Source organism: Saccoglossus kowalevskii, chromosome 16 (assembly GCF_978046115.1).
Source record: "Saccoglossus kowalevskii chromosome 16, keSacKowa6.1, whole genome shotgun sequence".
NCBI lineage: Eukaryota > Metazoa > Hemichordata > Enteropneusta > Harrimaniidae > Saccoglossus > Saccoglossus kowalevskii.
This window is the reverse complement of record NC_140656.1, coordinates 18,046,751-18,060,756: the sequence shown is the minus strand read 5'-3', so window position 1 is coordinate 18,060,756 and position 14,006 is coordinate 18,046,751. Positions and strand designations below refer to the sequence as shown.

Below are 14,006 nucleotides of genomic sequence, written 5' to 3'. Positions count from 1 at the left end.
CTTGCTGTGTACCATGTTTATAGTTGCATTCACTGTTAGAAGTCCGGATATATATGATAAAGTTACACCTCACATCTCACTGCAAAAACAATGTAATTCCTTCTACATGAAATGATGTACAAATATATTCGAAAGTGTCACATTCAAACAGTACATGCTTGCAGGATATGATCACTATACTACCATACTTTCTGCTACTCTTGTAATAAGACTTGTTTTTCTTTTTTCGAATTAAATTTGGGCAATTGTATAACTTTTCATTATAATAAGAAAATTAGAAATAAGAAGATCTAACATTTTGTAAAAGGTTATTGATAATATCAGTTTTAACCAGTTACTTATCATTTTTTAAGGATCTGTTACAAAAGAGACGAGCACACATGAATGATTATCTGGAATCCCCAATTGCCAAGGAATATGAGATGTATCCTGATCCGGACTATGATAACTAATCCTACGTTATAATTATTCATTGATTTAATATCAATATGAATTATATATAGAGTGCTACTTTTATTACTAATTTCAAAACACATTGTCTCCTACTACCAGTTTTAGATGGTCTCATATTTAATACTGTCGATATGTTGAAGGTCAATCATTGTTTTATTGGACGAAGCAGTGGTTTTACCCCGGTAATATCATCTTTGTTTTTTTGCCAGCATGGAAATTCATTACAGGTGTTACTCAACAAAGCCATATTTCTGTTAACTGTGTTTAGAGCTGTACCAGGTGACACTAAATTCTTTAAGACTAAATTACGACCATGGCAGTTGAATAAAGCCTTTTTTGTTTAAGGCCCATTTAAGACCAGGGTCTGATCTTAAGACCACCAAAACTGGTAGTGACCTATAGGATAACTGTAATGCTTAATCCCATGCAAAGTATTCTGATAGATACACAACATTTTCAGAGCGAGACTATGACAATCCTATGATGCAATTTTCAATAGAAACTCTGACAACAAAATCTCATGATTATCACTGACTCAAGAAATTCACGAACATTTTAATATTACAATACTAGTATTCAAAGCGGGGTCTAATTACAGTGTGTGACAAAGTAAATAATTGTTCTCTGCTTCAGATTTAATATTATGGGTGGGGTTTGTCTGGAACTGCTTTTCAAATGTTGTAGATATTTAGAGTGTGCATGGTTTCTGATATTTGTAATCAGACATTTTGTAATAATCAAGATAACAATTATAGAAGGTTGAACTCATTTCAAGTGGACTGTTTTTGGAATGTTATATGATTATATGACTAAATATTTCTATTCTAGGCCAAAATAAAAAATACAGACCAAGAAAGTTGACATGTCCCGGTAACATTTAGAGTTTTTCAAGTTGTATGTTGTATGAGTAATTAGACTTGTTTGTGGCATTTACGTCTGTTGATAAGAACCTGTTCCGTATCTCTTTGGCTGGACCATTGATGAGATTGTGTACAAAAAGTTCATGACCAACAATGAAAACAATATTATGACCTAAAAAGTTACATTTGAATTGAGTTCTGCTTATTTCAAATCATTGTATGACTATGTATATGCATAATAAAAAAGCGTAACACAATACTTTATTGTCTTGTTTATTTACCGATGGAAATACATAGTAAGTGTCATTTCACCTTATTACTTTTATTGATTCGTTATATGAGTAATATAGTTTTATAGACAAATTGGGTTATTTTTTGAAAGTTAATAGCCCTGGTGATGCTCACAGACATAGTTGCTGTGAAAACTTAGAAGTTAATTATTGACAGAAATTTGCTTTTATTGTGGGGCTGCTCTGATTGTTCGTGATAGCTGACACATTAAATTGTGGCAGAAAATGTACTTGGAACTCGGTCTCATCTTTGTTTCTTTTGATGTCCATTGAATACACTTCTTTGTTACTAAGGGATCATAGGGAAAACGTGTTTCAAATTCTACAGGAGGATGGGGGAATGGTTATTACTGGATCTCGGCCGAGGAAATCAATTGCAGTGCTATATCAAACCACATTCCAAGTTATTTTGTTTGAGATAAAAATAATGTCAAACAAATCATGATCAGTAATATTGAGCGTATGCAATTAAACAATTCCCTGATCGATTGTGATTTGTGCGCATCCAGCAGGTATCAACACATTTTGCTGCAAAATCATCCGTACTTGAATATTTCCAGCTCCACAAAACTTTACTGTTAGTAACTGTGAAAAGGTTTTTGACTAAACTGTAAGCCTGGTTCATTTCATTTGGATGGACCAACGTTTCTGGAAGGGAAGCCTGCAATAAAGCTCTATTGGTTCCATCAAACTTTAAAGCTAAAAAAGCGATGTTGAAATCCTTTCCAAAACCCAAATCACCGAAAAGAAAGTTTTCATAATGCTGATGTTTATCATGCTTCTGGTCCTGATATAAGCTGTCCTTCTCTGTGCAGTTTGTGTGCTTGTCGGGATGTTGCTAAGATAACACAATGCTGTAATTGCTAACGAGGAATCAGCGCTCAAATGACGTTGGGTTCATCATCACGCAGTCAGATTTTCACCTGCAAACTTTTCTAATTACATGTTTCTGACCAGATTTGATGCCTAGTCTGTTATCTTTATGCCACCAGTTCCACACGCAAGTGATTTTGCGATCTGCTGCTACATAGAAATAAGTACGTTGGTGTTTTATATCAACTACCATATTCAGTTCACCTGCTCGAAATCACGTTCCATTGACCCTGATGTCACTAGCTATCTCGTGCAAATAAGAACTGTCTACCGAGTTTGTCCGTTGACCGAGAATGTTTTATACACAGGAAATTTGACTACCATGGCTTAGCTATTTCGTTGGCATTGAGTCACATTGTTGACTTCTTCAAAAATTATTTTTTTGTTTGGTTATTGTGGGCTTTAATGAGATACATTTTAGGACAAATCATTTTTTTTTCTTGTATGTAAAGATAGAAAGAGGATTCTACGAAGTAGTATGCCATGGAGTTAGAGATTTATTGCAGAATTTTTGTATTGCCAAATCAAAGTATAAAGTACAAGTCTGAGGTCAGTATCATTGGATTTGAAATACAGGAGCTTGAATATGCAAAATAGGGGTCAATGCTGTGCATGCAAAGAACAAAAGCAGCTACTCAGTTTCAGACTGGAGAGGCAGCACTTCGGATCCGCTAAGAAGACCAGGTTTCAGTTGGTTGTCTATGAAACAAGGCTTCAGTCTTGACCGTGATCAATTCTTCAAAAAGATTCTCGGAAGACATGAAATAAACAGATACTTATGTCAATATCAAGTTTCAATCTTTGTTATTTGACATTTATTTCAAAATGTAATGTGATTTATTCAGTTTGATATTTGTTATTTTCAATATGCTTACATTCTATTTATTAAACTCCAAACATAGTTTTTCACTGGTTACCCAGCTCTGAGTACTAGAGTGTGACCATCCAAGGCATTGTTCTCAACCAATATGCTATGTTTGTTACTCTGCTGCTAACTTTAGAATTCAAATGAACCGTATTTTAAATAACATTAGGTTTATTCTGCCATTTTGTTTTTGACTTTACTATTTGAGTTTTAGTTATTAGTTATTAGTTTGTATAGTTAATATTGGTTTAGACACAGATTCTATAAAATAGGGAAATACGTATTTTTAATTTAGCTGGTCTCTGATGCTAAATTTAACCAATTAGTCATTTAATTATAATATTTATTTTCTTTATAGGTTGTCAGCCTTTTTAGCTCCGCTGTCGAGAAAGTCGACACAGCGGAGCTGTTCATATTACTGATTGTCCGTCGTCATCAACTTTACAATTTCAACTTCTTCTTCGAAATGTCAAAATCTCAAATTCTCTAATTTTGATGAATATTTTTGGTAAAACGTGATATTTTCTACTTCTTGTTAAAACCGGCGAGTTCCATTGCTTTGATATTACATGTATAGGTACTACATCTGGACCTCTCTCAGATTTGTTCATTTCGTGATGATATCTTTAATTTTCTAATTTTAGTGAATATTTTCGTCATTTTTGGTAAAAAGTGATATTTTCGACTTCTTGTTAAAAACAGCAAGTCCCATTGCTTTGATATTACATATATAGATACTACATGTGGACCTCTCTCAGATTTGTTCATTTTGTACTGATATCTTTAATTCTCTCATTTTGGTGAATATTTCTGTCATTTTTGGTAAAAAGTGATATTTTCGACTTCTTGTTAAAAACCACAAGTCCAATTGCTTTGATATTACATATATAGGTACTACATGTGGATCATTTACAGATTTGTTCATTTCATGATGATATCTTCAATTCTCTAATTTTGCTTAACATTTTTGTCATTTTTGATAAAAAGTGATATTTTCGACTTATTGTTGAAAACCGCAAGTCCGATTGTTTTTATATTACATATATAGGTACTACATGTGGACCTCTTTCAGATTTGTTAATTTCGTTGTGATATCTTCAATTATCTAATTTTGATGATTTTTTTTTTGTCATTTTTGGTGAAAAGTGATATTTTTGAATTCTTGTTGAAAACAGCAAGTGCCATTGCTTTGATACTGTACATATTGTTCATTTTCTAATGTCATCTTCTGTTCTTTAATTGAAATGTGCATTGCTAACAGCGGAGCTATCTCATCCGACTGGCTGCTTGTTTAGTGTATTAAAAAGGTTACACCCCTATGATTCTGGGACAAAAAATAAGGGTTGAGAAGACAAGCTTTGGTGGCCTCAGAACAAATAATGCATTGTGGAGAAAAAGCAGATAGCTGCACCAAATTGCATTGAACGAAATTAACGAGGCCAAATTACCTTAATCTCTATAGAGTTCATGGTTTTACCTAGCAAAACGTTATGGTTCATAATTTACCACGCTTAGCTTGCTGTTTTGGGGTAGATACGCAGGGAAAGTTATTGGTAAGTGGTCTACTGTGTATGTCTATAATGCCTGCTTCGTTTGTCCTCGTTTATAGTCGTTGCAACAGCCATGGACTGGGTGTGTAGAGGGGATAGTAACACGGAATTACTATTCCACCACACCCAACCCCAATAACGTAGGGGCATTAGTTCATGTAATATTTAACTTATGATTTATGGATTTAAATTCCCAACTTGATCCCATTATAGATACGCTGGCGCTGATTTGGTTTGACTGTTCCGTACAAACACAGTTGTGGTCGAACTAAAACATTGTTTTGATCCGATCTTTAAGTTGAAAAATATTGTTAAGTAAAATTCAGATCTTGTTAATATGGAAATAGAAACTAAATGAATATATTTATCGATAATTCTTTGTTGAACTCGGTGTTGAAGAACATAATTGAGGCTTTTGTATCCAGGTATGAAGTTATGAAACAACAATAACATATTAGTGACGACCAGTTAATGTGAGAAAGATATCATAATAGTCGGAATCGAAGGGAAAGAAAATGCACATTAGGTGGCCGTCAAGTTTCTGCCAGACATATTTGGTATTGTCGTAGATGTAGTTAAAAATGGACCACGCACGGGCACAGTTCGACTACAAAAGCCCAAGTATAATATTGATAAACTTCACAAACGATGACAAAGATAAACATTATGTAAACGCAGAATCAGATACTTCAAGACACTGTTGGTGTGATAGAAATTAAACTGCTAAAAATCACGTTATGAAACAAGCGTGGGAAAGTGGCAACTGTGCAGTTCAGAAACGGAAAACTGTACATTAACAATTATTTAAAGGATGACTATTGTATTGTGGAAAAGGTTACAACATGGAAAATGTTGGCATCAGGAAATGAGATCAAGTGAAAATAATTCTTTCTTAACTAGGGCATCTTGTTTTTCGTCTTCTCTTCCCGAGTGAAATGCAATTAAATAAGAAATTAACTGACACGAAAGTAATTGATGACCTTTTTAATGTTACTCTGAGAGCAAAAACTTTCAATACATAAATGTACAGGTGTGGGAATATTGGCATGACACTGTGAATGGGGAAGCTCCACAATATACTACAGTACCAGGTCGGTCACTGGTTGGTTCTAAAAGATTAGTATGTTTTCTTACAGGTGAGGTTCGAAATGTTTGATGCTACTAAGTGGTTATTTAGGTGCTAAGATAATTGTATATGTGATCTGTGACTGGCTACCATAATGAATCTTGTCTGCCAGGTTTTCACACATTTACTGGTTAGCAAAATTAGTTTGGTACAGTACAGAGTTATGTGGACAGCGAACAAGTCATCATTGTTTCATCTTTGATGAGCTGACGGAAAATTATGCAAGTGCACACATTTTCCCTGTTGCCTTGTTAACATATAATCTTTTCTTCATATTTGTGTTTTGTTTTTTGAGTCATGCAGTGATCCAAAAACGCAATTATGGCTAACAGCTGGTATCATTGAATGTCAGAGGCGAGTTACTTTTGCCTCATAGTCGTTTGAATTTTTGGTCCAAATGAGAACAGCCCTTAGTTGTATAAAGACTTACAAAATGAAATAAATATTATAAGGAATCAGGGTATAATTGCAGTACCCTACGAATAACGATATAGAATCACAACACAAAAAATATTTTATTATTTATTAGTATCCCCTGACATTCATACTATAATCATCACTCACTGGTCTAAATTCTCTGTAACTTTACCTTGTTTCTGGAAATATAAATATACATTAAAACCTTTATCAAAGAAACTATTGACATTTATGTAAAGCAAGATTAACTTACAGAGCAGTACCAAAGTGCAAAATTTAAAACGAAAAAGGATGTAGTGGCAACAATAAACTGCGGCTAGGTGGATGGAGTACGGATAACAAAATTCTGATAAAAGTATTTTCTGAGCCTAAAAATGTATATAGTACTAAACAAAACATTAACAATGATGAAAGTTATGAACTAAGTGAACATCAACATTTTTAGATGATGATTCTCGGCATTACTAAAGATGAGCATTGAATAATATGGAAAACTGGAATAACATCGCTGGGTAGCGATGGTTTCACAGTTGATTTTACATTGTCTTTCGGCCAGACATAAAACATTTTGTTATTATAATATAATATCCCAGCGTTATTGTTTGTCGATTTTGAAAAAAAAACATTTGATTTAACACAAATTTGGCTTTATAGATCGCAACTTAAAATGTACTGACGGTAATTTACTATTACTTCTACTAATAACACATTCGTCCGACTTTATATTAAATAATATAATCAGACCATTGCCCGATACATTTTGGTGTCAACATTCCACGTCCACAAACTAAGACAATTACAAAATCATATTGTAATAAGAAATTGAAATTCTTCGCACGCGAATCAGGGAATCGTTTGCCAAACCTAAGATCTCGATACACACCGGTGTTGATACAGTATGTGAATTTTACACTCAACCTGTGATTAACACCTTAAATTATCTCGCCCCTAAACGTGGGAAAGTACTCTATAACAAACCTCGGGCGCCATGGTTTAATGACGAACTTCTTGTTATGCGACGGAATGCGAGAAAAATTGCGCGGAAGTTGGAATCGGCTAAATTAATTATTGACCATGAAATATTTATTGCTAGCCGGTCGGAGTATTGTCGTCGGTTTTTACTATTATCGATGGATTGATTGGCTCAAAGAAAACGCACAGGAATATAAAACCTACTACAATACCGACGGGTGAGCTACCCGATAGGTTTATCAGATTGTTTCAATAAAAAAAATTGCCCATGCTATTGAACGCTATCAGGGACAGCCACACTATAGTTGAACCCTGCTGTAATTCACTATCAGAATTCGCACCTGTCACTGAGGACAATATTGTGAAATTAATTAATCACTACCATGCAAATCATGCAAAATACCAACCAGACTCATTCATTTTTAATTATTCGCTCATTTCAGGAGTCGTTCCTAAATCTTTTAAACTCACCATTGTCAAACCTCTTATAATAATAATAATTGTATTAATTGTATGATGGCCTCCGGCCCATTACAATCATACAAATTAATTATTGACAAGAAATAAATTTATATTACAAAATATGTATGAAAATATAGATGAAGAGGGTGTCAATAGATAAAATAATCACTATGTAATAATGTGATGGGGATATTAATATTGATATACATACAAACTTGTTAGGTTATTCCCATTTTATCTTTGATTAAAAAACACTTACAAATAGAGCTAACGAGTTAATGATTTGGCTGTTAGAGGAGCTTAATAATTGTACTAGAGTATTCAAATTCGGGGTTGTGTCTCATTTGGGAGATACTTTTTCCTGATTGTGTCCCATGCAGTGCATTTGAGTAAAATAATTATATTCATCATCAATTTCGTGCAAGCACAAATGACAAATACGGCCCTCGCTATGGATGACACGCACATCTTAATCTTGCTATTGCTCTGCGCAATTTTAATTGTCGCAATGACACATAGTTTTCAATCCCAAATTTTGTTTTGTATTGCCTATAATACTGCGTTTTTTTCTCCAGAACAAACGTCTATATACCAATCTGTAATTCCAATATCCTTTCCGTTCACAAAATTTGTACAAGAACATATCAGAGTCCCCCACCCCTTGATTAAACCAGACATAACCAAATCCATATTTAAAAAGCAATTCTTTAATTTCTCTGGCCGGTAAGCTTTTTGGGGTAATCTGTTTTCATCTATGCTAGTAATTTTTAACCAATATGTAATACATCTTTTAACATGGTAACATAATAAGGGTAGCCTCCCACAATCCCCTAATACTGTACAAATTGGAGCATTTTTACCTACACCGAGGTATTGCCTACAATAAGATGTATTTACACTTTCTAAATGTTGATATTGACCATATCCCTAGATTTCAGACCAATATGTAAGTACGGGTTGAATTAAGGTGAAACAATCTTAAAATACAAGTCTGCTTTAAAACATTGCATATTGCTTAGGTATATTTTGATTGCAATCAATTTCTTTTTGCCTTTTATAGCTAAATTTTCTGTGGTAATATTAAAAGATCATTTACATGACATACCAACCCAGGTATTCGTATAAACTAACAGTACTAATTTGCTTGTCCTCGAAGTACCACTTTTCATATTTACTGAGATATCCCCCATTTCTGTATACTACAATTTTAGTTTTATTTGAGTTGATATTTAGAACCCACTTGTTTGTAAACTCATACAATATACTTATTAGTCTCTTCAAGCCCAATACAGAAAATAAAGCAATGTCATCAGCATACAACAATGACAACTCTAACATGTCGTTTGGGATCAATTGTATTCCTCTATACCCAGAGTCATCCAACATGCTTTGTAGCTCATTATTGTAAAATGAGAATAAAATAGGGTTGATTATGCACCCTTGTGGAACCCCTTTCTTCAATTCAAAGGATCTCGGATTTGACCCCTCCATGATTTTAAATACTTTGTAAAATTACATATATTTTTCCGTTGATACTATTATTGGCCCTGTTAACCGAGTAAAATGCCTTCTGGAAATCTATATAGAGACAATATAATTGTCCCCCTTTCCTGTCTTGGCTAACTGTTTCTGAATTATGACATATAATGTAAATATTTGGTCAATAGTTGAATAGCCCTCCCTAAATCCAGCCTGTGTCTCTGTCATTTTATCAAAAAACCTTGCCCATTTTTATAGTCGTGCTTCGATGATACTGGTAAAGATTTTTCCAAATATACTCATGAGTGATATAGCTCTGTAGTTACTGGGATCATGTTTTTCTTGTGGATAGAAATAATAATACCTTTTGACCAACCTTCTGGGAAAATACCAGTATTAAAAATTAAGTTAAAAAGGGCATTCAAAAATGTTTTGGACACATCACATGAAAATTTTAAAAAATCAAAAATTAAAAGGTCAGGGCCTGCAGATTTGCCATTTCTAAGTTTATGTATTGACTGAATTATTTCGTCATTCGTTATTGGCACATTTAATGTCGTGTCAGTTTCATCAAATTCCGGAGAATGCGGATCAAAATTATACAGAACGTTTTTAACTTCAGTAAGATGCTCTCGATCTATGTTATTGTTACATGAATCCTGGTTATACAGTTTTTCAAAGTACATGACCCAATCTTGTAATGGGATTATAGATGTTTGATTTTTACTCTTATTCTTTTTAATAGTTTCCCAGATACACTTTTCACTTGTTATGTTTTCTCTAATTGTTTCGTGCAATTTTTCGTTATATGCATATTTCATTTTTCACACCAGTGATCGTGCACTTTTGTAGTTATTTAAATCAATCTTACGACCAGTATCACGATATCGACGTAAACGGGAAAGTTTATATAACTGTTCCATGCGACATTCCTCATCATACCATGGTGATTTATTTTGTCTGTGTGAAGATAATCGTTTGTCAGTGATCTGTACTTGCATAATTTCTCCCGATTATTTTAAAATATCTGTAAATTAGGTAACTGTTTCGTTTAAATTATGAGTCCCCAGTTGATTAATCAATAACTTAATTTCAGCAGTTTTCTCCAGAACACGTGTTCTATAAATGTGCAATAATTCGTTGTTCTAACGAAATATCACAATGGGATTATTTCCAATCGAATTTTCATCTGAATTATGTACACCAGAAATTCTAAGATTATAACAAAATGGAAAATGGTCTGACTCACTCCTGACTGGTATTGTGAAGGATATCACATAGCCATACAAATCCAGGGATACCATCGACTACACTTCTACCATCATTTGCAATACACGTGAATTCACCAGGTTCTTTTCTGCCGTTTAACATATATACGGACGGGTGTTTGCACAATGATAGAAGTGAAATGCCAAAATTATTACGGATAGGGTCCCTAGAATGGAGTGGAATATCAAAATTCAACTGCATATAATTAGGATCAATTTCAATGCTATAACGAGTATCATCGTGTAACATGTAATCAAAGTCAGATGCGCTTCTAGCATTGCAATCCCCAGCCATTATTATGCTAATATCACCAGCATTACATTGTGACAAAGGATTTACTACGTCATTTTCAAGTTTAATTATACCATTCATTACGTCACCGTTCTGTAAATACCATGTTGAGCCCTCTGGAGGGACATGTCATTTTCACAACCCAAAAATAAACTATCTAAATATAAAATCACCCCCCCCCCCCGTGGTTGCGTGAAACATTCGTTTAACCCCCTTTGAATGACTTTTTTTAACATAAGTGGCGACACCACCACTTGCTCTTCCCCCGGTTCTTAAATTATACAGCGGAGGAGTTGAATGCTACATAACCAGAAAACAAATTTATATCATCTATACCAATAAACCATGTTTCAAGTAAACTAAATACATCAAAATTATTACAAAAACAATGAAAATCTTGTTTATATAACAGACCATGCACATTCCATGACATAAAAGATATTGCTACATGTGCACCTCGTAAGTTTGAGCCTTGGCCACATTCCTAGATGTTTTTGGCGTAGTTGTTTAACAGCTTGGCTAGCTTTGTCATAGATGTAAACCAATCGAACACCGGATTGTTTTTATACAATTAGCTTATCGTAGCGTATGGTAACTTTATTACTCCGGTCATCTTTTAACAACGAGTCGCGATATGCAAATAGTTTTTTCTTCTCATGCGAATTCGTTTCGAAAAGTCTTCCTAAATAACAAAAAATATCAGACCATTTCAGTTTATATACGTTTTTACTAATTTCTTCTTTATCTTTATGATCATTAAATTTAGTTGCAATTAGCTTTGCCCCGACCACCACTGGTCCATTAACAATACGATGCGCTCTTTCAGTTCCTATCTCCCTGTCTATTCCCAACCTGTCTTTTATAATTTCCCTCACTATTATCTCGGATTGTTCCCATGTATCATTTCTCTCATCTTGCTTAACACCACAGAAAATCAAATTACATCTTCTTGTTCTGTTATCTAAATCATCATAGTCGTCTCATTTCCTTCATCATGTCGTGCATCTGTTTTAACTCCGACCCTAAATTTCTACTCGTTTCATGGCCACTGTTCCTCCCTAATCTATTAATATGGACATGCCCCGTAATTGAACTTCCATTTTGTCCTTTAGTTGTTTAATGTCTTGTCGTACTGGGTCGTCTAAATTCGATTTACTTCTCAAATTTCTGCGTGTACCCCCACCGACCTCATCCGAGTCACCATAATTTGGACCAGGGTTCATTTCCACATTACCAATTACTAAGAGACAGAATAGGCATGTCCGAACTGCTAATGTTGTTTTGCCACATAACAATAGAGAACAGTAGATCACTGCCAATATGGCGAAAGTACCGTCACCTTTACTCAGTTTCCCGCCACTAGATCTGGCTATTCTTATTCTATAGGTAATCACATCCACACCCATCATCAAAACATGTCACTATGTACCTCGTTAAAAGGGGACGTTGCCAGATCCTACCGATCGTGTCTCAAATTCCGCCAAATTTAGGAGCTCTAACGTAAACGATGCACCACCACTTATGAAGAAGCAAAGTCCCAACCCGAATTTTTTTAGCAACTACCGTCACAGAACGTTTTGTGTTGCTTTGACATACACCGCTGTACCATGTATTGTATGGGCTCTGTGCGAACTGCTGTGGAAAGCCAGCCGATACAGCTTTAATCCATAAAACAGCATAAACTCGACTATGAGGCTATCCTGAACAATCAAATGTATATATGTTGCACATGTAGGAGTTATCTTGTTAAGCCACTCTGACACTTGCACGATTCTGTGGCACGCATTGGCCCGACTCGAGTCGTGCCAGTGCGCAGAGTAGTCGTAAACTGGCGTGAAGTGTGCGTAAACCCGTCGTGACTGAGTGCCATGTCGGGACGAGAATTTTGAAATGATCAAAATTCTGGTCGCGACAAAATTTCGCGACCGGGTCGTGAACTATGCGCAAACTGTTCGTGACTCGTCGGGAAGATGCGGGAGGATGCGTGTCAGTGCGCGCCATACCACGACTGTCACGAACTGCCACGAATAGTTCACAAACAGCTCACGTCCGAATTGCGTAATCTCGTCGTGCCAATGCGGGAAGTGCGTAAAATATACGCAAACCATGCGTTAACTTGTCGTGCCAGTTCGTGTCAATGTGGACACTGATGGGCACGCATTCGTGAACTATACGTGAACTCGTCGTCAACTCGTCGTGAACTAGTCGTGAACAGTGCGGCAGCCTCCCAGTTCGTGCCCCAAAATGGCACGACTTGCCACGACAAAATCGTGGCCAAAAGTCGTGCAAGTGTCAGGGTGGTTTTACATTGTTAAAGAGAGTCTCAACAAACTGAAAGTATAATTTTTTAGGGTGTTTCACCGATTGTGGTTGCCAGCCGGGGAAAAAGCCCGATGCTCGCTCCCGAGAATAACAGGTTCACACTAATAATAGATTATTAGCCTGAGATGGAGACTGGGGACAAATACGAGTAGATACCATCATAACCATCGTCTGAACGGCGCCCTCTGTCGGTGACCGCACAGGATTTATGTCACACTCGACAGAGGGCGTAGACCGATTTCCCGGAAGAAGTGAGTTATCACACATGCATTTTTCATCGCGCAAATACAAACATTTTGGTCCATTGGCGGATTTAGATGGGGGCCGAGGGCCCTCCCCCCTATTTTTAACAACCAACAGGGCTTCGCGCCATCGGCGCTCGCGAACTTGGCCTTAGGCCAACTTATCGGCCCCCCTATTCTAGAATTCTAGATCCGCCCCTGTGGTCTGCTGATATTCGTTAAAGGGGGGTCTTATTTTTGTCACGTCGATTGGTACACCCACAAGCACAATTTTGCTTCTTTAAATGGCAATAAATCATATGGCTGCACGATTGATTTAGAAATCCGACTGCGTGTTACCGTATATTAGTCTGGGTAACCAGTTGAACAATAAACGGTTTCCAGTCTAGAGGGCGCTCCCTTCAGGACGTTTACCAGCCATTAAATCTATAATTAAGTGAATTCATCTGTCCAGAATCATTGAATCCAGACAGAAGAGTCGAATCCAAAAGATGAATCACATTTATCCATAACTAAATAAATTGCATAAACGTAT

The 14,006-nt window shown here is 35.7% G+C and overlaps 1 protein-coding gene across 1 annotated transcript in view; it reads left to right on the top strand.

Moving 5' to 3' along the window:
• Positions 1 to 1,572, top strand: part of LOC146733714 (uncharacterized) — a 56,298-nt gene extending 54,726 nt beyond the window's left edge. Inside the window, exon 42 of the mRNA XM_085491153.1 lies at positions 354 to 1,572. Coding sequence (XP_085347279.1) covers positions 354 to 452 — 99 coding nt within the window. The 3' untranslated portion in view covers positions 453 to 1,572. The remainder of the gene's footprint in view (positions 1 to 353) is intronic.
• The last annotated feature ends 12,434 nt before the right edge of the window (positions 1,573 to 14,006 follow it).